Source organism: Dermatophagoides farinae, chromosome 6 (assembly GCF_024713945.1).
Source record: "Dermatophagoides farinae isolate YC_2012a chromosome 6, ASM2471394v1, whole genome shotgun sequence".
NCBI lineage: Eukaryota > Metazoa > Arthropoda > Arachnida > Sarcoptiformes > Pyroglyphidae > Dermatophagoides > Dermatophagoides farinae.
This window is the reverse complement of record NC_134682.1, coordinates 337,154-363,293: the sequence shown is the minus strand read 5'-3', so window position 1 is coordinate 363,293 and position 26,140 is coordinate 337,154. Positions and strand designations below refer to the sequence as shown.

General features: G+C 30.1%; 3 protein-coding genes across 8 annotated transcripts in view; 2 read left to right on the top strand and 1 right to left on the bottom strand.

The window, feature by feature from the left end:
• Positions 1–21,271, bottom strand: part of sd (TEA domain transcription factor 1 homolog scalloped) — a 36,319-nt gene extending 15,048 nt beyond the window's left edge. Inside the window, exons 1-4 of one of the 6 annotated variants that reach the window (XM_075732138.1) lie at positions 21,147–21,230; positions 20,913–21,049; positions 4,720–5,827; positions 3,492–4,381 (exon numbers count right to left, since the gene is read on the bottom strand). In XM_075732138.1, coding sequence (XP_075588253.1) covers positions 3,492–3,765 — 274 coding nt within the window. In that variant the 5' untranslated portion in view covers positions 3,766–4,381; positions 4,720–5,827; positions 20,913–21,049; positions 21,147–21,230. Of the gene's footprint in view, positions 1–3,491; positions 4,382–4,487; positions 5,828–6,231; positions 6,573–20,912 lie in introns of those variants that run through there. The other 5 variants (XM_075732134.1, XM_075732139.1, XM_075732136.1 and 2 more) reach the window with 5 other exon arrangements.
• A 1,459-nt stretch (positions 21,272–22,730) lies between these two features.
• On the top strand, positions 22,731–23,531 carry LOC124493565 (uncharacterized). The gene is made up of 2 exons (XM_075731838.1): positions 22,731–23,136; positions 23,206–23,531. Exons 1-2 carry the CDS (start codon positions 22,737–22,739, stop codon positions 23,529–23,531), a joined length of 726 nt encoding a protein of 241 aa, XP_075587953.1. The 5' UTR covers positions 22,731–22,736.
• Positions 23,532–23,821: 290 nt separating this feature from the next.
• On the top strand, positions 23,822–24,935 carry LOC124493458 (uncharacterized). Its single transcript, XM_047056535.2, has one exon. It carries the CDS (start codon positions 23,826–23,828, stop codon positions 24,762–24,764), a length of 939 nt encoding a protein of 312 aa, XP_046912491.2. The 5' UTR covers positions 23,822–23,825; the 3' UTR covers positions 24,765–24,935.
• Positions 24,936–26,140: the final 1,205 nt, after the last annotated feature.

Here is a 26,140-nt window from a genome sequence, read left to right as displayed (position 1 = left end):
GTATTCTTGTTTGTTACAAAGAATTATTAAGAAAATGGCAAAAAAAAAAGAAATTCCATAGAAGTCATCTAGGCTTGAAAGAAAATAGGATACACACACACACACACACACACACACACAAACCTGGTTATTATGGGTTTTTACTGAATTTCCATATGATCAAACGAAGAAATGTGATTAAAATGGAAACAAAGATGCAAATTTCTGTTTATGTAACATTAACCAAAATGAAATTCAATTCAAAAGGATTTAAAATCCAAAAACAAAACAGGAAAAAAAATTTGTATTGCAAATGACGAAAATGAATTAATTAGAAACTAATCTTGTTGATATAAATGAGAGAAAAAAAATTGATATTCTGCCACAATCAGACAATATATAGACATTTCATCATCATCATTACAATATTCACAATCATTATCGATTCAAAAGGATTCAAAATCGGCCATGCATACGCATTGGATCGTATTCATTATGTTCGTGTGTGAAAATGATATAATTTTCTTTAATAAGAAAATTAAAGAAATTTGCGAATGTTTTTTAAATAAATAATCAAATTTGCGATTGTGTTCGAGCTAATAAAAAGATTTGTATATGGAATATGTAAATTTGTTCATTCATCAACAACACAGACAAAGATAATGGAATTTTGTTGTTTTCATCATTGAAAAAGTCTCAATTACTGACTGTAAATGAAACGAAACAAAAAAAAAAACGTCCTAAACGAACGTAAGATCAGAATCGCAGAATAATTTTTTTTTTTTGATTTCATAGTTTCATGAAATTATTGATCTGGAATCATCATCATCGAGAACACAACGGTTCGGTGGAAAAAGAAATGGTTTAATTAATTCAATTTATTATTCACATCCACATTCTAACGTCAATTTCGTTTCATATTTTTTTTTTTGCTCGTCAACAATCTCAAAAGAAAATGCAAAATGAAATTATATTCTGTTTTCATTAAAATTTATTGAATAAATTGAATGAACGAACGAACGAACGAATGAATAAATATAAATCAAAATCAAAATTACAATTCAAATTGAATGAATGAATGAATGAATGAATGTTGCCGCTTGTTGATGACGAATTTTACATTATTCAAATTATGCACACACGAAAAAAAAGTTCATTCAAAGAAGCTAAACATATTTTTTTTGTTGTCGATTTCTAAATGAATGAATAAATGAATAATTTTTCTTTATTGATGGCGAAAATTTTTTTCCCGATTCTATCAAACGATTTTAACTAATTTTTTTTTTGTTCTTCAACATATGAATCCATATACCACCGCCATTCTGACACACAGACAATTAGTCTGATCAAAAGTACATTAATCAAAAAGCTTATTAGCCGTTGTTGTTGTTGTTGTTGTTGTCGTCGTGGTCGTTATTATTATTCACAATGATTATTAGTGAAATGATGCGGCCGACCGAATAACGATCGAGTTACATCATGAAAAGATGTCTTGATTTTTTTTTTCATTGCCTATTTACACATTAACAAACCACCACCATCAACAATAAAAATCCCCCATGGGAGAATATTTGGAATAGATTTTTACACATCCTCTTTCTATCCCCCATATACAAAATCAAAATAAAAAAATTCAAAGCTCATGAATCAAAGCTATTTTAACACATACAGGTTATTTTCACCATCACCACCACCAACACAACCAACACAGACATTGGAATGTTTTGTTTGGAATTTTTTTTTTTTTTGAATTGACGATACAGTTTATTTATAAATATGTGTGTGGTGAATGGATGAAAGAAAAAAAGAAAAAATTCATCGATCCAAAACAACTGCAGAATCAAGAAAGGCAAATTCCTTTTGTAAAACACAAAGAATATTCTGGTAGGCTAGACTGGCTAAATTCTTGGATTAGATATCTCTCTCCAGACACCAAATTATTATAATTTATTATTATTATGACAAAAGACACACAGAGAGAGTGAGTGAGAGAGAAATTTACATCAGAATTTTGGATAGATTGATTAATTAATTAATTAAGTAATAAATGGAAAAAAATTATTCATTCACACACACAAGAGAATCAAGAATCGATACAATCAAATAAAAATAGACGGTGGAAACGAAATTCACCAAGCTAAAATACTGGTGGATCTGGATTGGTTGTATATTTTTGTTATGAAATTCCTAAATTCTTTGTTCAATTATTCTTTCTTTTCAACTTCACTTTTCGTTTTTTTTGGCAACAAGAAAAAACAAACGATTGAGTGGATTCTTTGTCCAATTAATTACATTGTTACAACAATGATTGCTTGTTCAATTTATGAATCAATTATGAAATCAATGTAGTTGCTGAAAATGAGAAAAAACAGCCAAAACGATTTGCTCGATTTGTCTATCTCATTTTCATCTTTTTCAAAAATTCTTTAAATACCATTATCCACTGAAAAAAACCTGGTCATCAAAAAAATCCCCGGGCCCTGGTTTGTATCAGTTTTTTGCTAAAAAAAGAGAAAAAAAAACAACAACAAAAGGAATTTGTCGTGTTAAGCTTAATTCAATATATGTATATAGTTGGCGATGATGTTGACATGAAAAAACAACAACAATAATCATAATAATGGAAATGTCATGTTTTGTCCACCAACACACAGACACACACAAATGATTGTACATGGACACAAATACATGTTACATTTGTATCGAAAATACAAAATACAAATACATCTTATAAGAAATTATTATTATTACGGGACAATTATTCTTCTTCAAATTGTCCAATAAATATTACTTTTCAATGTTCTAAATTCTGATTCTTGAACGAATATATTAAAAGATTACGATATTTTGAATTGAAATTTACAAAATTTCAACACGCTATAGCAAACATAAAAAAAACAATGGATTGGAAAATGTATAATTTCCATTTTCTAACGAAAATGATAATCAAAATTGATTGAATATAACAAAAAAAATTACCAGCCCATAAAACAATGGAAGAATAATCGATCCTTATTACAAAAAAAGGGATAAAAACAAATATGGGCCATGACTTGCACAAATAAAAAATAAAAACCAATTATCGATTTGCATATATAGAAACGTTTATTATGATAATGATTATCATTGTCATTCAAAATAGCAGGTCTTTTTAAGTTTTTCATTTTGAATTGAAAATTTTGATTTCTATTCAATCATAGAAATTGATCAATAATGACGACAACGACAACAACAACAAAAACAAGCGACCATTATGATGCTATAATTTCATGTTTAAATATCAAAAAAAAAAAAAAAAAACAAATTCTGCCTTTCTAATCAACTTTGTATGGCTAACCTTCAAATAAAGAAATGATTTCATTCAATCATTATTATTAGTATATCGATTGATTGATTGGACATCATCATCATCATCGATACTAATAATAATAATGATTGATCAAGGTTATCAAATGAAATGGTACAAAACAAATAAACCACACACACACACACACACACAGAGACACACTTACCATACATCTTTCCTTCATCGGAAAGTATAATTTTACGTCGGCCACATGGTGGATAGATTGCTAATGCTTCTTGAAAACTTTGTTCAATATCCGGTGACCAAACACCTTCGGCATCTGAATTGCCACCATTATTGGCACCATTTAGGCCATCAATGGAACCGCTACCTTTTAGTGAACCATCTTTACTGGAATCATCATCATGTGAATCACCGCCTTCAGATTCAGCATATGACTTTAAGGAACTTCCAGACCAAGCTGGCGCTCCACTTGTCATGATTGTCGATTTCGTGATGAATGAAATTTTTGTAACGTAAAATGAAAAAAACAATCAGAAGAATAGCTGGTGTAGCGAAATATACACGTTCACAGGAAAAAAAACGTGTAAATGACAAAGAGATGAGAAACGATTGAGAATTGAATGAAGAATGATGATTTATAATTATTATTGGCCAGGCAACAACATTCAATGAATTAAATTTTGACGTTCAAAACGTTCATAGAATTGAAGTAAACAAAATCATCTGATGTGTTGTCGTTACAAAAAAAATGATGACGAAAACGAATCAAAAATAAAACAAAAAACAAAACCCAATGGTACACTGGTACACATCCACAAAATCAACACACACACACACACAAACACTGATGAAAAAAAATTAAATTAAATTTTTTCGACGTAAACAAATAAATAAACAAACAAAACGAAAAAAAAATCACAACATAAATAAATACACGAATTAAATTCTGTGCATGTGTTTGTGTGTATGGAATGGATTCTTGAATTGCCAATATTCGATAAAAATTGATTGATTATGAAAAAGCGGGAAAAATTTTTATTGCTCGTTGTTGTTTTGGTTGGTGGCCAATTATCAATGATTCTTATCGGTGATCTATTCACATATCAGGAGTAAACAAAAGAAAAGAAAAGAATAAATTATTAATAACAACGAAACAGAAAAAAAAGTCACAGAGAAAAAAAAAGAAAACAAAAAACACCTTTGCATATATAATACATCACAATTTATATATATATAGCAAGGTTGTTTTGTTTTCTGAGCAAATGTTGTTACATTTATAAACGTAGATTTAGAAACAAACAAACAAAAGAAATAAAAATATAAAAAAAAACACGTAGTTATGTTTAAAGCCAAATTAACTAACTAATAAACTAGAGATTTGGTGGTAGACTTGCACACCATACGATAAAAACTATGATATTTTTTTTTACCACTAAAATCTACTCGCAAACGGATTTCGATATATCAGGCTTTTTTTGTTTTAATTTGTTGCCTATCGACGTCGTTTGATTTGATGATGATGATGATGATGGAATGGATTTCGAAATTTTTCTTTTTTTTTCTGCAAAATTTGCGAGACATGCATATAAACATGCATGTGGTTCATCATAATATAATTTACTTTTTTCTTTTTATTTCAACGTAAAATCACCATAGACACACACACACACACAGAGACAAACAAACAAACGGACAATTGTCGATGTCGTTGATGATCATTGCAGTGTATGTGTGTGATCACATTATCGAGCTGCAATACTACCACCACCAATGTGAGATCTTTAAAAAAAAAAATTATTTTGAAACAAAAAAAAACGATCGTATTTAATGACGAGAAGGAATAGGATAATAGATGTTGATCTTGACGACGACGACAACGACCACGATGACTACGATGAAATCATCAAACTAAAAATTTTTTTTTTAAAAGTTATCCAGCCATACACACACAGGAGCTTTTTGATCCGCTGGATGCTACAACAATTTATCGTAAAAAAAACTAACGAATAAGATAGTGGTGGTGGTGTGTGTGTATTCGTATTTTTGTATGATGATGATATGATATGAAACTAATGATGAGAGGATTCTTTTTCATCAAGAAAATTTCTTCTAAATTCGTAGCAGCATTTAGCAATGCACCATGATGATGAAAATGATGCTTAACTTCATTGTTGTTTGGTTCGAGTAGTTTATTCAATTTTGATTATCGTTGATTCGTTGATTTTTTTTCTGTAATTTCATACCGATTTCAATCGTCGTCTTCGTCAATGATGTTCTTGTTGATCCTGAACTTCTTCTTCGGTCGTTTTTTATGTGTTTTATAACAATTTTTTTCGTTTGTTTCTGACGAATATTCACTTGATGATGATGATGATGATGAAACTAGTAAGCTTTACTCCGTCAAAATCTTTATGATGCCTGTTGTCGATGTTAGTGGTGTTGGTGGTGGTGGTGGTGGTTCATAGTTCTGGTTCTGGTGGCAACGAATATTGTTGATGAAGATGATGAAAAACGACAAAATTTCTATATTTTTTTACCCTGTAATGTGAGTGTGTGTGTGTGTATTTAATATATTATGAATCAGTAGTAGTATAAAGTTTGAATGAGGCGAAAATAAAAAAAAAAAAAAAAGAAATCAATTCAAAAGAGACTGAAAGAGAAAGAGAATAAAATAAAAAACTAGTTTTGCAAGTTTTTGCTTATTCCATAAAGAAAAAAAAAAGAAATCTTCTTGTTCATCATCGTCGTCGTCGTTGCTGTTGTTGTTGATTTTTTTGGGTAAAATCATGGACAATGATGATGATAATGTGAAATGCGAAAAAAGCGAAAAAAAATGAAAAAAAATTTGGATCTTGAAACACACTCACACACACACAGGTAGACAGAATGTAAACACAATGTTTTTCATTTAGATCAACGAAAAACAAAAAAATGGATCTTACCGCTTCAGAAGCAACAAGCAAGTAACTAAAAGTCGAATAAAATTGGTTTTTTTTCTTGGTTCTGTATGTGTTTTCAAATTCGGTGAAAAAACACCAACGTCTACTTCAACTCCTCACACACACAGAGTCTTTTGAAACATCAAAATCGTCGTCTGGAACAATTTTATTTCTTTTTCTTTCTCTCTCGTTGTTGTGGAGTTTGCGTAAATGTTTGGAATTGTGAAAAAAAACTTTGGCCCTAAAATATAGTGGTGGTGGTCACAAAACAACAACAACAACAACAACAATTAACCCAAACACATTCACAGATCATATCGAAGAATTGAAAATAAAAAAAAACCAATCATTAGTTGCTATAAATGGACACTGTGTCCGTGTGTGTTTATGATGAACGTTTGAACGAACCACCACTACCAGGTTAAAACCTGACCAAAGAAAGAAAGAAAAAAGATTCAGACTGAAAAAATCGTTTGTTTTTTTTTCTCTAGCAAAAAGGACCACATAAACTTCTTTGTCGGTTGTGTGTCTGTGAGTGTATTTTTTTTTTACCATTAAAATTGGAAAAACTTGGCTTCACTTGTCCAGCATGATGGTGTGATGAGTGTTTGAACCAAAAAAATGATTTAGAGACAGACACCACCACCACCAGTAACAGCTGGTATACGCCCCTCTCCTTTTTTCCCCACCACCCAAATCAGAAAAGGAAAGGAAACAACAACAAAAAAAACATATCAAGACTAAGCATATGTGTGTGTGTGTGCCTGTGTGTTTAGTTCAATTTTTTTTCTGGTCCCAAGCTTGCTAAACTACACACCTGTCCTGTTTCAATCAATGTTTTTGAGCAAAAAAAAAAAAAGAAAACTACCTTCAATTTTTTCCCTTCTGCCTTATTTTTTTTCAAATCAATGGACTTTTATTTCAATTTCTATCACTATAGATATCATAACCAGATATACTGATGATGATTGGTGATAGAATGTATATTCAGGTACAGGTGGTGATCGCTTAGTGGTGGTGGTTGTTGTTGTTGTTGCTGTTGGACCAGGTAACAACTTACTTGGTACTTATGACTTAAAAAAAAAGAAAAAATAATTGATCGACCCTTGGTCTGATGACTGCTACTTGTTGCTGCTTCTGCTGTCGTCATTGATCAACAAAATTCACCTCACATCACCATAGTCACACCACACATCGTTTATCGTACGTTTTATGCTTTTGTTGTTGTTTGATAAGCATAAGAAAAATAAGGTCCAAGGTTTCTTTTCTTTGTAAAGTCTTTCTCTCTCTCTCTCTCTCTCTCTCTCTCTCTCTCTCTCTATCTTTCTTTTCATAAACACACGCACACGAACCATGAGTTTGACAATGAAAAACGAATAGAAAAAAAATTGAATGCAAAGTTCATAGAGTAAAGAAAAAGAAAGCAACAACTTGCTGCAGCACTACAAGAAAAAAAAAGTAAACTTCCGAGTGCCAGACATGTTCAAAATAGCCTAAATACATTGAATGGTTTTCATCGTTTTCGTTTTTGACATTCATTGAATTCAAACATAGGAAAAAGCCCTCATACATGAAAAAAATAGTAGTAATGCCAAAGGTCATCGTAAAGAAAAAAAAACCAACCGTATGCGTAAAAATTGTGGAAACCAGAGATCCAAAGAAAAAAAAAAAAATTAAGCCCCTTTAGAGCAGCCGTTTGCTGGAACATATGAATGAATGAACAAATGAATGGATCGAAAACTCTACCAGCGAGATAGAGCAAGATTTTTGCAAAAAAAAGATGAATGAAATGAAATGGGTGAATGAATGAATGAATTTGATTTGAATAAAAACGTTCTATGTAGATTTTTTTTCACCAATTTTTTTTTGCGCTCGTTACACGCTGAACACATGGCGAATTTGAAACCATCGTGGTGATCATCCATCAGAGTTAAGTATAGCAACCTTTTTTTCCATGGGTTGATCCAGAAACACACATTTAATTATGGAAAAAAAAGAAAGGCCCAATATGAACAAGAGAAAAAACCCGTTGAAATTGGATTTTGAAGCAAAAAAAAAAAAAAAAAAAAGAAAAGCAAAACAATCATCATCATCCTCGACAACAACAACAACAACAACGATTGATCGATAAATTTAATTTAGATTTATCCGATGAAAAAAAACTGTGGATTTTCATATTTTTCTCGGTTTTTCCACACACACACACACACACAATAACTAACTTACGACAACGATATAGAACAGTGAACTTGGCCATAGAATCAATGTCATCATAATCATCATCATTATTAGTCGATTTAATTCGTGCACAAAAAAAAACAATAACAGTGAAGAGCGAAAATGAAAACATCTAGCAGATTGCAGATTAAAATGCTAAAAATATAAATCCATAGTCAACATATCATATGATGGAAAGAGAAAAAAAAACGAGAAAATCGAGAACCACAAAAATCTCTCGCTTTCTCTTATACACAGGAAAAGTGTTGAACGAATAATTATCTATAATCCAGGATTGTTTTATGTTTACCAGACAGAGCAAAAAAAAAAATTGGATTTTCAAGATCAAGGCACGTGAAATTATGAAAATATATGAATGGCTACTACCACATTAAGAAGAAAAACATGTCCCGGAAAAAATCATTTTTTTTCGTTTGAAAAATTCTGTCCAGAATCCAGAATGTTGCCAATGTTTTTTTTTGGTGCATATAATTATAATAATAATAATTCTTATTAATTTTCTGATTCCGAATCAACCATTGTCAAGCCAAGAGAGAAAGAAATTCAATGGAAAAAATATAAAAAACAAGAATATTCTTTGGAATCGACGACGACGACGACAACGACAACGATGATGATGATTATGTAGCAAAATAATACAATAATGAATGTATTATTGCATTAAATGAAAATTCTCGAAATTTTGCAAAAATAGAAGCTAAATCAGCAAATGTTAAACCAGAGAAAGAAAGAAAGAAAGAAAGAAAGAAAAAATCAAATTAAATCACTCACAATCATACGCACACAAAAACACACACTAACAAAACGACAACGACAACAACAACAACAACCATTGGCATCATCATCACCAAACTGCACAAAATCCAAGATTAAAATCTTTATCCGCGTAATGATGCTGATAAATAATAATATAATCTTTTTGGCACATTTTATATTAATTATAATGATTGATAATTTTATTAAAAAAAGAAGGATTGTCTTATTGATCATCATCATCATCATCAACTGAAACAAAGTAAAATATTGAGCAGACAAACTTTTTTCACTGTTCCAAAACGACATTGTAATGTGCGCTGATCTAAATTCAAACGAATATGAATGAATAAATGAAAAAAGAAACGTGCAATTAACATTAAAGAATAATGAAGAAAACAAACAAATTTTGATTTTTTTTTGTTCGTTTGCCTATTTTCACAAATAAATTCATTCATTCATTCATTTTTTCTCAAAGAATCTTGAATGAGTTAGTTTCGACAACGACACACCCACCCATATTCAGAGATTTGATTTAATTTGAATGAAAATTGAATAAAAACCAGTGTGTGTCTGTGTCTATGACACATTTATCAGGAATTTTCATTACGTAGCATAATATATAGATCACATTTATCTAAAATAAAAAAAAAATAAAATAAAATAAAATGCTACTACCTAAATAGAGATTTTGTCATCCATAATTCTAGTTGGCCTGGTATCATCATCATCATCATCATCGTAGACAATAAACATCGACAACATTAAAATGATAAAAACACGGTGTGTTTGTGTGTGTGTGTGCAGTATATGCGTGTATATGTGTATTTTTTTTCTTAAGCTGCTGAATGATTTTCGATGTCAAGTGTGTGTGTCTGGCTAATTGCCTAATCTTTATGATTTTCTTGCATTGTGAACATATATATGCAGTTTTGTTACTTTCATGGATTGCAATTCTCTCTCTCTCTCTCTCTGTCTATCTCTTTAAATCCAAGTGCCAAAGGAGTTAATATAAAAAATGGCAGTAGTAGTAGTAGTATTAGATGATACTATAATAAACAACAACAACAAAAAATGATAATAAATATGAAATATTCGATTCCAAAAATAAAGTTTTTTTTTTGACAAACAAATGAAATAAAAAGAAAGTAAAATAAATGATTGCTGAATTTTATCGAGAGAAAAAAAACCTTTTTTTTTCTTCAAAAACATTGAATGATTTGGTCAAAACGCCTATCGATGATATAAGAGTGTGTGTGTATGTTAGTGTTAGCCAGACTTGATGATGATGATTATTCAACTTGATTTGTAACTAGTAACGACCTTATCACCTTATTCTTCAATCAACAACACTATTCACCATGATGATGATCATGAAGATTGAACCACGATTGAGGTCATCACGAATAATAACAACAACAACAACAACAACAACAAAACAAGTATAAAACGGTCATTTTCAAATACAAGAAAACAAGACACTGACTCATACGAATGATTTGTGTTTTGGTAAGCAAAAACCTACCCATATGGATGTTACAACATGGATCTACCTATAGGTTAAAATGGCATTGATGATGATGATGATAATAAATAAACGAAAAGAATCGAAAATGAAATTGCACAAACACAGTAACGACTATTATTGCAGCACCAATTATAGAGGAAAAAAAATTGGAGCTTCAATAAATTGGACAGAGAACACCATCAAACTGTAGAAGCATACAAATAAACATACAAAGTCTGTTGGTACATCGATTTCGAAGAAATCGAAATGACCTTCGAAAAACGAATGGTACATACACACACACAAACCATCGATATATATGTTTAATGTGGTAGATACATGAACAACAACAAAATGAGGGAATCAAGTTCAAAGGTAAAGGTAAAAGTCGAAAATTTATATTCTAAAAAAAATTCGACAGGTGAATTTTGAGAAACAAGCGAAAACAAACGAAAACAAAACTTGATCTGATCTGATTTTGATTTGATTCGATTTAAATAGTGATTCAATTCTTTTGATGTTATTCAAAATTGAAAAGAGAGAAAGGAAAAACAGAGATAGTGATCGGTCAAGCATTGGTTATTGTCTACAATATGTACAGCCAACAAACACAAACATTGGAACAAATTGATGCAAAATTATAGCAGTAGGAAAATTGAAAAACAAACGACAACGAACTCTTGGAGAAATCAACGAAACTTTTTTTTTCTTATTCATTTGGGTGGCGTTGATGAGATGTGTGATGGTGGTGATGGTGATGGCAATATCACCAGTATTTATGGCTTGATGCGCTCGTTAAGTTTGGTTATTTTCGAGAAAAAAAAATCAAATTGAACATCGACCACTGAATCACAAGAACTGTAGGCATGAAATCCACAATCATCACCATCATCATCATCTTTGAGTCACACTGAATACAGGTTGTTCAAGAGTTTGTCATTCTGGTTAGGGTCGTTTGTTGATTAACGACATTTATCGTTGATTTTGAATTTTTTTCATTAAAGATTTCATCATCACATGATACGATGAATTCGGACAAATAAAAAAAAACGACGACGACGACGACAAATTTTAGTACATTTAAAAAAATAAAATACAGGATGCAATAAGCAAAATATACGAATATATAATATATTCATTCTATAGAAAAACAGTAAGCAACAAGTTAATGAATGATGATAGTGATGGTTTTTTTTTAAATGTGAAATGGTAATAAACAAGTTAATATATTGGATTGTCAAGCAAATGACAACATTCATTCGATCAATGTGTGTGTGTGTATGTGTGTGTTTTCAATTCTTGGTTGACCTTTTTTTAAACGTATAGGTTCAAGTGTGTTTGTGAGTGTGAAATGTTTTATATTTTTCAAAAAAAAAAAAAAAAAAAAATAAAAATAATATTAATGATGATTAACATTTGTCAATCAATCAATAATCGATTTGACGATGATTTTATTTTTTTTTTTCATTTCATTTATTCGATTCATACGATTGTTGAATCATTTATAATCTTTAAATTTTTGAATTGTTTTCTTCTTTCATGTTTGTTTGTTTTTTTTTTTGGTTTTATCATGAGAAAAAAATCTCCAATGATCGACAATGTTTTGTTTTGTTTTTTTTCTGTGGTTTTATAATCGCGTTTTATTATTATTATTATTATGACGGGATTCACACGGTGAAAACATCATATCAATATCGAACAATTGAAAAAAAATGATTGAAACTTAATCATCACACACACACATAGATAGCCAATGGACATAAAATATATGATGATGATCCATGATTAGAAAGAAAAAAAAATCTAGAATAAAAATTCATGCGTCTGTGTGAATGAACTATAAGAACATTTTAATAACCAAATAAAAAAAGGGCGCCAATTGTGTCACGAATAAAATTTTTTTGCTTATTAGATGACAAAGAAACATTCAAAAAAATCAAAAACAAAATCCGATTGACCAAGATGATGATGATGATGATTTTCAAAAAGTATCCATTGTTTTTGTATGGAAAAAAAATGTTTTCATCAAATGATAAACGACAAAATGTTACCATCATCATCAGAAATGATCAGATGTTTTTTTTCGACAAACAAACTCATTCAATCAATAATGAAATTAGACAACAAGGCAGTCATCTCCAACAACAAAATATATTGGCAACATCCCATTGAGATTCAAACACACACACACACACGGTACACATCATCATTTGATATATGACATATGAACTATGGTGAAACAAACAAAAAAATTTATTTCATAAAGTTTCTCATCACCCTATACACTATGTGTATGCATAGGGTTAAACCATATATATGAATATTTTATATTCTTGGATTATTCAATGATGATGATTCAAAAAAAATCTTTATCGCTATCTGTTGTTCATATATAATCATTTCAGGTGATTCAAATTTGTTGTCTGTGGATAATAAATCTTGGTTATAAATTATCTGTTCATGTTGAACAATAAAAAAAAATAGACAACAGCAAAACAACTGAATAAATATGTAGAGCGCCTAGACATATATATATATGAAAGACAAATGTGAATAAATATGTGCGTGAAATTTGAATGAAAAATGAATAAGAAACATCTGAGAAAGAAAAAAAAGAAATTGGTGTAATCAAAAAAAGAAAATTTCCCAGCAAAAAAAATTTCCAATCACAAAATTTGAAACAAGAAAAAACTTGAAATCATCATAACCATCATAATTAAATCATTAAGAAATTGAATTGATTAATTCTTTTAATTTCAATAATAAAAAAAAAACACAAATTCAAGGGATTTCCACGCACACACTAAACAAATACATAAAATAATCATGGAATAAACAAATACAATGTCCATTTAGAATCACAAGAGAATATAATTTTAACGATAATCGATGCTAATTATAGGGCCATTAATGAATCAAAGAGAGAGAGAGAGAGAGAGAAATAGAAAAAAAACAATGACAACATCGATTTATATAAATGAATAAATAGGAAAGTACATAACAAAATTAGCCGGCCAGCTGCAACAATTTTGGAATTTTAGCCGCTAATGATCGACAATCAATAAAAATATAATGGCTCGGTGAAATACCAACAATTCATTGAATTGAAAAAAAATATTTAATAAACAAAAAAAATGGAAAAAACCACAACCACCAAACAAAACAAAACAAAAAATGTGTGAATGATGATCAATCATCGATAGATGGATAGATTGATCAGCGGTAAAAATTTTTTTTTCTTCTTATAGATGTGTCAGCGGAATTGGGCCAACACTATCGATTACACACACACATATGCGCGAATGACGAATTCTTTGATATTTTCATAAACATAAAATTTTCACACAACATACACAAATGTAATGTAATTCACCATTTATCTATCGATGATGTCGTCTATGCAAGACATAAGAAATTCGCCAGCCTTAAACAAAAAAGCTATCCAATTCACTTAATTTCCGATATATACAATATCAATGTGCATAATAATCATTATTGCTTTATAACATTATTATCATCATCGTCATCTTTGTCGATTTTTTCTCTATATCAACCAGCCAATAGTAATGTGTCAAGTATCTCAAAGTCAATGAGGAGAATAAAAGAGAGAGAGAGAGCCAAATGAAAAAAAACAAGAAAAAAAAGGTGCAATAACCATCATCATCATCATTAATTCATTATCAATCAAAAGTATATATTGAAGATAGACAATAACAAACACACACATACAACGAGAAACAAGGAACATTCAACTTGTTGATGGTGTGTGTGTGTGTGGCTTGCTATAGCTATAGCCAACCAATTCAATGACCAGCTAGCCAGGTAGCTTGTTGTTTTTGTTGTTGTTATGGATGTTTGAATCATCATCATCATCACCTATATGAAAAAAAAACATCAATCCAATATATACATTATGGTGATAATTGAAAGAAAAAAAGGTGAATCGGCACAACAAATGAAGATGCAGTGAAAAAAAAAGAAGTGAGACACAGACACAGGGGAAAAACAAGAATTCTTGGAAAATTTTTTTTTGTTCCGTAAAATTTTTTTTTTGCTTATGAATCATCACATACTCACAGGGCATATATAACAGGTTCATGAAAAAAAACACTCAGACAGATATATCACACATATGCAAATTAAGTTTTAGAAAACTCATCATCATCATCATCATAATCAGCATTATTTATTGATGAAAAATTGATTTAATCAATCAAAATCAATGTTAATTCAATCATCATCATTATGAGAATTGGCCAAAAAAATACGGTAGCCAAGGTCACCAAAAAAAAAAAAAAAAAAACCGTCATCATAACAAACTTATCATCAATGAAATGAATGACTGACTGATGAATTGATGGAATTTCACGACCTTTGTCGTGTGTTACCTTACAGCGCATGAATATAACAAAAAAAAAACTTTTCAGGAGAAAAAAAAGTCATAAAGTTTTTTTGTTGTTGTTGTTGTAAATCTCATCATCATGAAAACCAAAACGAAAAAAGGAAAAAGAAAATGAATCGTAATAAAAAAAATTATTATTATTATTATTATTATTATCATCATCATTTTCATTGATTCTCTGAACATCTGAATCTGTGTTTGTTGTTTATTTTTTTTTCTCAAAATAAAAATAATAATAAAATGAGCTTATAGCCAGGTATGTGTTTGTTTGTTTTTTTTTGTTCATTGCCAGATGATGGTTCGTTGACATTTATCAACAAAAAAAAAACAATAATAATGACGACGATGATGATGATGATGATGACAATTGACAGAATCAATGATTGAACCAAAAAAAAAAAAAAAATCAATTTTTATTGAAAAGTTACCTGTGTACACATTGTTATTTAGTGTTGAAAAATTATCAACTTTAAATCTTATATAATATGCAAAAAAGGGTTAAATCATCATAATTAGTTGCCATTATTTTTTTTTTAAATTTAAATATTTTTTTTTTAATCCTCCCACATACACTGCTACTACTCCTCCCATAGTCATTATCATCATCATCATCATCATCCATATAGTACATTACCATCCAGATGAATCATTAATCCATGACGATTATTTAAAGTAGCTTGCTGCTTATTGTCGAATTGTATCATTCATCATCTTTTTTTTCTCAAAATAACCACAGAAACGACGATGATGACGAGGAAAAAAAATTGTCAACTTTTTTCATTATCATCATCACTATGTGATTAAAAATTTTCATAAACAAAAAAAAAACATTTTTTTCAAATTTAACTCTTTTATTCCTTGATAATAATTCTTTATATAAATCTCTATTCTTCAAAATTTGGTTAACCAACCAAATGAAACGAAATGAAATGGATGGATGGACGATGAACATGGTCGTAATCTGGATTCTCGTTTGTTTTTTTTTTGGTTTTTTGTCTTTTTTTTTTCTCTATAAATCTCGAAACACAAACACCATATTTATGATAATCATCATGGTGATTAACAGTTCCAAGAAAGAAAGGGTAGCCATTACCATGCACACACACATACACACATAAGATGGATGATAATAGGTTTAGGTAAACGACAAAAAACTTGAAGCAATTAAAAAGAATGCATCAAACATTAATGCATTTTTAAAGATTATTTTCTGTTTATAAAAAATGACATTTTCATGATAAATAAAAAGGAACAAAACAATGACGATGACAGACAAAACACCTTCGCAGATCATCATTAGAATTTGACCAAATTTGGTGATTGTTTTCAAAAGACAATAAAACAACTGATGATGAAATACGGTGATTTCTATTTCTGGGGCTAACAACTATATCAACAAGGATTAAATAAAAAATGGTCATCTTTTTTTTGGGGAAAATAGTCCAGTTTTATCTCTCTCACGCATAAGCACATGGTTATTGCAATCGAAATGAGCAATCATTTATAGCCACTAAATGGTAGTCATGAGAAAAAAACACAATGAATTAATTCCAACAAGAAAACATTGATTCAATAGAAATCAATCAATATATTCAATTAAAATACGAAAATATTCACCACACACAAAAGGAATGGTCTTTATTCATCAGAAGAAAAATAACCAAAAAAATTATGATTCATTAAAATTCTATGGAAATATTTATTAATTGAACAAAATGTCTGTGAATGGCAAAAAAAAGAAAAAGGTAAAATGTTAGATGAGTGGAAACCAACCAACAAACCAACCAACCAAACATGAATCAAACATCAACACAAACACACAGGAAATTGTTGAAATAGCCAAAGGGCAAAAAAAATGATTTGATGGAAATCAACTTTTATGGAAACCAGAAACAAAACAAAAAAAAAGAGTAACCAAAGGATTACATGGACAGCCATATACGTTCGATTGGTGATGGAAACAAACAGAAAAAAACCGGTCATCGTTCTTTACATTTAACATCTTCGATTTGTGGATGTGGATGATGATGACCAAGTACAAATTGAACAAACACACACACACACACACACACACACACATAGACACAGACATAGCCCTTTGAATGATGTTTGTTTGGTGAACATAACGGTATTTTTTTCTGCTTATTTCATTAGCAACAAAAGAAATATCAAAGGGAAAGATGAGATTCTCATCATGCAACTCACTTGTATGTGTGTGTATGCTAGTAAATCCATTGTCGTAAAAAAAAATCAACCATGAATCATCATTCAAAAGACCGGATGTTCAAATTATATTAATAATAAAAACTAAACAACAGCTGAATTTTTCTTTTTTCCTTTTTATTCTTTGTTCAACAAATCTAATCCTATGTGTTTATTTGACCGGAACAATTTTTCATTTTCTTTTTTTTCCATTCTAAATACATATTCCGTGTGTATATAGATTCACACACACACACAAGATACACACAGCATGACAAGTCCAAACATGATGACAATGTTGATGACATATCATATATATAGGATTTGATGATAATGGTCAAATGGAAAAAAGAAAAAAAACAACGACAACAAAACAATATCGTCAATCATTTCAACTTGAAATTTTTTTTTAAGAGATGTCATTGATGTTTAGCAGCCATGTGTCCACCAAATGGCAAATACATACGAATGGGAGAGGGTAAATGTCATAAATTCAAGGTTAAAAAATATTAATAATTTTTTTTTTGGAAATTTTCGATAACGATGACAATGTTGGAATGATGTTTTATTGTTGTTGTTGTTCTATGGCCAATTCGTTTAGATGACAATTCAATCAATCAATCAAACAGAGGACCGAATGGTGAAAAGAACAAAAAAAAATTATCGATTATAAAATGTCAAAATGGTTGACATTTTATTTATTCCCAATTTTTCTGCATTTATTCACATATATTGATTTATTCGTGATCAACGATTCATCGAAAATGAATTTCAATTTTGTCCAATTCAACCTTGTAATGTCTATGTCTGTATTTGTTATCCGATTAAACGAATAAAAAAAAATTTGCGTGTCTCATACCTTATACCTGTGTGTGTCATAGTCATAATAAAAACCAACACACACACACATTTTAACATACAATTGTGAATCAAAGAAAAAAAAACGATCCGGAAAACTATAAATTGATCAAACTATAAATATGAATTTCAAATCATCTACCACTACGAATAAACACGACGAAAACAACAACAACAACGACAAACTTTATAACATTTTAGCTCTAATGGATCCCAAATGGTAGCCATGATAAACAAACAAACAAACAAAACATAAATACGATGATCCAGAAAAAAATGATTAATCAAATACCTTGAAACATCAACAAAGGAAAAAGTGAAAAATAACGACTTTTACTAAAAAAAAAAATTTCTATAGTCTATAAAATTATAACGGAATTGACATAACAACAACAACAACAACAGCACAGATACAGAAACACAATGAAATGTAAAAAATTGAAAAAAAAATTTCCATCATCTATCCATCTATATATTATATCATAATCATATCATTTTAAATATCAAGGATAATGAGCCAATTATACAATGTTGATGATGATGATCTTCATCAGCATTCATTAATTCATTATACATGATGAGATCTGATCATCATCCTATGATGATTTTGGATTAATCATTTAGTAAAAATGCAAATATCTAATGATGATGAATATGTAAATGAAACAACAAAATGGCAACAAAAAAAGAAAAACAAATTGAGAGATGAACTATATTAAAACTAAAATGTCAATGGTGTAATTGTCGCTAAACAGTATATGTTCAACACACTGATCATCGTTATCATTAAAAAAAAAATTCAAAAATTTTTGATTGAAACAAAAATTTTTGCTTTTTCATTTTTTCCATTTCAATAAATGTCGATAATGCAATTTTTCCATTTCACAAGAATGTTGTCTACCAATTTTATTCAATAATGATAATGATGAGCACCACAACACATGCAACAGACATTTGAATATTATTAATTGAAGAGAGAGAGAAAAAAATAGACCTTAAAGGGCAAAGATTATCAAATAGAAGTAAAAAAATAGGACAATGTTTTGTGACAACAGCGTTTAGCCTAAATAAATTTTATATCCGATATTCGTAATTTATTTGATTGATAATTTCATCATTTGGTCAAAAAGGTAATATAAAGATTATTCGTATCAATTTATTTAGCATCAAGAAGCGATCAAATCGGTTCGTGAGGATCATCATCATCATTTGTGTGTGTGTGAACAACATACGATTTAAATCGAATTTAGCAGAAATGTAAAAAGATCACAAATCTTATCCACGCTCATTTATATAATAAAAATTCCATCGATTGATTGATCGATTAAAAATTTTTGTATAAAACTGTTTTTTATGTTGTATGAATGTAAATGCAAAAAAAAACGAGAAACCAATGATTAATCAATGGATCATTACAATGTTAACTGGAAATATATAATATATAAATGTCATTCATACATACTATTTATCGATCGATAATGTGAGAAACCTATCAACAGGTATATATGAAGAATATATCTATAAAGACTCTTTTTTTCCATAAATCGTTTCTATATTCGAGAAATAATCAAATTATACAATCATCACATACACATCAATGGAGGGAAAAAAGCCAATGATCCGTCATAATCAACAACAACAACAACAACAAAAATCCGGATTCAATTCAATAATAATAAATCAATAAATTGATTGAAAAAAAAATTTCTGCTTATCACATCAATGATGATGATGATGATGATAAAATAGTATCACTTTAGGTTTCAAAGGAAACTGTTATCTAATAATCTCAAAACGAAAAAAAAAAATTAAATTTAAATTATGGGCAACATACAACATTTGATAATTACAATGACGACTTTGACGATAATGATGATCACCAATAACACCAATAACAACAACAACAAAAAAAACCAGACAAGATAGTGGATTACAATGGCAATAATAAAATCATATAATCATAATAATCACATCACATAAATCATGTAATAGAATCATAGAACATGAGGATGTTAAAGAATTTATTATAATTCAAAAAAACAACCACTTGTTGTTTGAGAGAACTTTTGATGATGATTATAAATATAATATAAAACAATTGAAAACATTTTAAACATGCGGAACAATTAAATAATTGAAATAGTTTGGATTAGCAACAAAAATTGCTGCTTCTGCTAATATATACTAATAAAATGATGATGATCGGTCGTTTGAATAACCGTCAATAGAGACATAGAGCATTTAGGGAAAAAAAAGCCATCTGCATCTGTATGATGATGGTGGTGGGTGTATTTTGTAACTTAAATCGATCTCGTCATTATAGCCAATGCTGCTAGGTCGTGAAAATTGTGAAATGGAAAAAAAAGAATCAAAGATTCGTCCGTTATGAAAAAAAACGAACATAGAAAATCAGAAAGAAAGAAAGACCGTTGGATAAATGCATCATTTTGAAGAAGAAAAACTAAAAACAAAATGAAATAGATTTTGGACCGGTAGTTTTTTGTTGAATGTAGACAAACACACATTTGACGATCCTTTATTATTGCTGCAGCGAAAACGAAAAAAAAATTACCGAACACATGTGTGGCACTATTATTATTATGCATTAATGCTCGTGTGTCAGATTTGGAACATCTGTGTTCTTATAACGGTATGATGTGCAAAAGTGTGTATGGCTCGTGGCCAAGTGACATTGAAAACAAAACAAAAAAAAATTTCGCTCACCTTTATTATTGATGTTTGGATCAATAAAATCATTTCTATTTAATCGAACTGCATTGGATCACAAAATAAAGCAATCTGAACACAAGAACCGGAAAGATTGTCTTGATTTGTTTGTATTTGTTGTTGTTGAATTAACACTTTAGTTAAAAAAAAACAAACACAAAAATATATTTATGAATAACGCGCCAAATTTTGCTCGATTAACTCAAAGTAAAACAAAAAACTGGAACATACAAACCAACCAAAGAAAGAAAAGAAACAAAAAAAAAATAATTTCAAAATCAAACGACGAATATTAACGAATCAAAAGATGCGAATGATGATGATGATGAAGACTGAAAGAAAAACCCGCGCGCGCGAATGAGCAAAATAAAACCAGAGACAAAAAAAAGAGTAAGAGAGGGTGAGAATGTGGAGAATCGAATGCCGTTATACCATTAATATATGCTTCTATTATCGAAAAAATTCATGTGTGGGCATGTGAAAGAAATATCGTTGCGATTCTATGCTGCTACCTCTGTATGTTGGTGTAATTGATATTTTGAATGAGGAAGAGGATAAACAAAAAAAGATTGGAATGGCAAGAATTCTATTACCGTGCATTGTTTGCGCTCCAAACGGTGTTGTTGAAAATTGTTTTTCTATTTCTTGTGTGGTAGTGGTATTGTGCACTGAACATGATCCAATACATTGGCATGGATTCAACAAATAAAAAAAAAAATAAAATAAAGGTAGGTGTTCTTCGGTGTGTGTGAATCCACTACCATTTTTTTTTTGGTTCTTGCAACACATGCGCATATCAAACGAATTTTTTTTTTCGTTGAAAATTGAAATTTCAAAATAAAGTTCATCTTTACCTCCCCCAAACAATTACAAAAAAAAACACACCCGAAAGCGATAAAACTATTGCATTACTATAATATGTCGACGACGATGGTGGTGTTTACCATTATGATGATGATGATCATCATCATCATTATTATTAGATGATAATTCGATGAATATATAATTGTTGCACATGCATACGAAACAAACAACAAAAAATCCAAGGCAATAACTATTTGGCAATTTTTCGATTTGCAACGATCACCATCATCATCATCATCAAAAAAACAGCATTCGATGGATGATGATGGTAATCATGGAAATAATACATCAACAACAACATCAACCACCTACTAAATGGCATCCTTAAGATTCATATCTATGTGGAATTTAATAGCGTTCTGCTTTTTTTGCATTCTTTTCAAATAGATTCTACAAACAACACGCCTACATCGGATAATTTTTAGAATTCTTTTTCTTTTCACTTGATTTCTAAAGCTATATTTGTGTTGATACAAACAATCCTTTTTTTCTTTGCTTTTGCTTTATTTCTTTTCATCGTTTGAACGAAATTCTACTTTTCATTTTGACTGCATGTGCGTGTGTACGTCTGTAAATCCGATACATCGATACTGCATCGAAACTGAAAATCAGGGAATTTTTCAAGGGCAAAAAAATAAATCAATCAATTAAACAAATTCGAGAACAATGGGAAAACAAATTTTTTCAACTTTTTCGTTTTTTTTTCGTGATTCAGTTTGTTGAAAATGTAATAATCGATCTACGATCGATCATCAATTTTTAAAAAGAAAAAAAAATCTATTGTTGATCTAATGCTGACATCTGTCGGATTTTGTACGAATTTTGTGATGAAAATTTTTTAATTAAATTGAATATATGTTAAAAAACGTTCAAAACAATGATTTTTGATAATTATAAAAATTTCGAATAAAATCTGAAAAAAATTCACCATTGAATGTGAATTTTATGATTTTCAGGATGATCATCATCACGAAGTTTATGTTTTTTTCATTATCGTTGTTACAATTTTTACCACCAATCGTTATTCTGATTATGACGCCAACGACGCAAACGATTATGGCGCCAAATCGAACGAAATCGCAATTTCAAGATCAAATGAAACATCCATTGGTAAATGTGATGTGTAGAGAGGAAAGTAGTAAAACTCTTTCGAATAAACAAGCTCATGCCGATATTCTAGAATGTTGTGTTCAATTATTAACATGTCTATGTATTGAAAGTCATTGTCAATTTGATCCAATCTATAAGAATGGCAAGTATTGTATGGAGTTGCCAAATCATCCATGTCACACGAAACCTAACTGTTATCATTTGCCTATGAAAATTATCCACGAAAAATGTGTGGCTCTACCAGAAAGTAATAATCGATTATTGCATACCATGCTGATTGTGTTTGGTGTGATTGTCGTTTTTTTAATTCTAATAGTGATTGGTATATTTGGCTATAAAAAATATATTCAACTGAAAAAACAAGATGAATCACAACCACCACCACCACAACATAAAAAAGCGGCAAATACATCAAGTTCAAATGTCGATAGTAGTCAATATGTGTCTTCCGTACAGCAACAACCATCACAGACCGATAAAAGTCAAAGTTCAAAGCAGAAAAATTCTGGTGGTGGCGGTGCTGGTGGTGGCCAGTCATCGTCAAGTGGTGTATCATCAAAATCATCTAAAAAACAACCTAACAATGGAAAAAAATTTAGTAAAAATTCAATCAAACCGGCAAAAAGTTCTCTTCAAAAATAAATAAATTGTAAATTTTTTTTTAGATAAAAAAAAACAATAAACTTGGCAATTAACGCATATCAATTGAAAGAATAAAATTTCAATCAATTCAAATTCAATGTCAATCTCTGATGCTGACATCTGTCGGCATTTTAAATGAATTCCGTTAAAGAAATTTAAAAATTTTATTAAATCCAAAATAAAAAACAAGCTCGAAACAATAATTTTCGATAATTATAAAAATTGAAAATTTATTCGAATAAAATCTATAACAAAAAAAAAATTCTCGATTGAATGTGAATTATGATTTTCGTGATGATCATGATAAAGTTTTTATTACAACTTTTGCCACCAATCGTTGTACTGATCAAAGCTGCTGCTACTGCTGACGATGTCAATATTGATCAAAATCATTCATCACTGTCAAATATGACAAATGAATACACTACAATGTCAACAGAGATCCAAAATGGTCACATTAATAATACGCCAAATCGATTGCGATCACAATATCAAAATCTTCGGAAACATCCAATGATAAATGAGACGTGTAGAGATGAAAGCAGTGATATTCTGTACATTAAACAAGCTCGTGCCGATATTCTAGACTGTTGTTTACAAGTATTATCATGTGAATGTATCAATCGTCATTGTCAACATGATCCGATTTATATTGATGGAGCCTTTTGTAAATTCACACGATCACATCCATGTCAGCCGAGACCTTATTGTGTGAATTTGGACGTCAGCTACAAGAAATGTATGGCTCTGCCAGAAGTGAATCGATTGTTGCTTATTATATTGATTGTATTTGGTTCGCTAATTGCTTTTTCCATTCTAATATTGATTTGTATAATTGCCTATAAAAAATACAAAGCATATAATAAAGCGAAAAAACATGGTGGTGGTACCACATCACAACCACAACTAGAAATGGCAATTGCATCAAGTCCGAATGTCACAAGTCAAGTGATGTATGTGTCTTCCATACAGCAACCATCGCAGGTCAATCAAACACGAAAATCAAATCGAAAAAGTCGAAAAAATTCATCTAATGCACGTGAATGTTCTGGTGGTGCTGGCAAGTCATCATCATCATCATCATCATCATCGAGCAAACCATCAACTTGTTCATCAGTGAGTAAACCATCGACATCGGATTTTGTATCATCAAAATCATCTCAACAACCTAATAATGGGCAAAAATTTAGCAAAGATGCAATCAAAAGTTCTCTTCAAAGAGCTGTATTATGAAAAAAAACAAACAATAAAAAATTAGTAATCAACAATCTTTGAAAGAGTATTTTGATCAAATTTTGATTTTCAAAAAAAAAAAAAATCTATTGTTGATCCCAATGCTGACATCTGTCGGGATTTTGAATGAATTTAAAAAATTCAATTTCAAAATTCAATAAAATATAAATTGAATGAAATCTCAAAAAGAAAACAACGTTTGAAACAATGATTTTTGATGGTTATAAAAATTGCAATTTTTTTTCGAATTAATGAAATAAAAAGTTTTCGTTCGAATGTGAATTATGATGTCCAGGATGATCATGATGAAGTTTACAATGTTTTTTTTACAACTTTTACCATCGATTGTTGTTCTGATCAAAGCTGCCGATATTAATATTGATCAAAATCAAAATCGTTCATCACCATCATCATCATCGATATTGAATATCACAAATGTCAAGAATGATAGTATGACAACAATCCAAAATGGTCATAATATGACAAATCAAACAATTTTTCCAACTTATTCTCGATTGATATATCAAAATCCGAATCCGGACAAGTTTGTTTATCCATTGTTAAATGTAACATGTTTCGAGGAACGTGATAGTATTATTGGCGTTAAAGAAGGTCGTGCCGATATTCTGAAATGTTGTAGTCAGGAATTAATGTGTGTATGTTTTAAACGCCATTGTGAAAATGATATGAACTATAAAGGTGGAAAATTTTGTAAATTTTTGGACACTCACCAATGTCATATGACACTTGATTGTCAGGATTTAGGAATCACATATGAAAAATGTATGGCACTGCCAAATGTGAATCGATGGTTACTACTCGTATTGATCGTATTGGGTGCAGCGGTTGCTTTTTCAATACTGGTATTGATTTGTATGATTGCCTATAAAAAATTCAAAGCATACAATAAAGTAAAAAAACATGGTGGTGGATCACAACCAACACATCTACGAATGGCATTAGCACCACGTCCAAATGTAACAAGTCATGTAATGTATACGGGAGCATCATCACAACAACCATCATCATCATCATCATCCTCAGCAGCAGCATCATCAGCAGCAGCATCACAACAGGCAAGTCGAAATTCAAAAAATTCATCTGTACGTGTTTGTTCCGGTGGTGGGGGGGTTGGTCATGGCAAATCATCATCAGCATCCTCATCATCATCAACAAACTATAATCGTGGTTCCTCGAATAAACCATCGACATCATTATCATCGAATCGTGGTGGTGGTGGTGGTGGTAGCAGTGGTAGTGTATCATCAGCATCAAAACAAAATTCAAATTATGGACATAAATTTAGTAAAGCTTCAAGCAAACCAACAAGAAGTTTTCTTCAAAGAGCTGTATCATAGAGCCAAAAAAAGAAGAGA

Coding starts and splice junctions, on each gene's coding strand:
- LOC124493565 (XM_075731838.1), top strand. CDS start 22,737: ATGATCATCATCACGAAGTTTATGTTTTTTTCATTATCGTTGTTACAA. Junction 23,137..23,205: donor ATGTGTGGCTCTACCAGAAA/GTAATAATCGAT, acceptor TAATTCTAATAG/TGATTGGTATATTTGGCTAT.
- LOC124493458 (XM_047056535.2), top strand. CDS start 23,826: ATGATCATGATAAAGTTTTTATTACAACTTTTGCCACCAATCGTTGTA.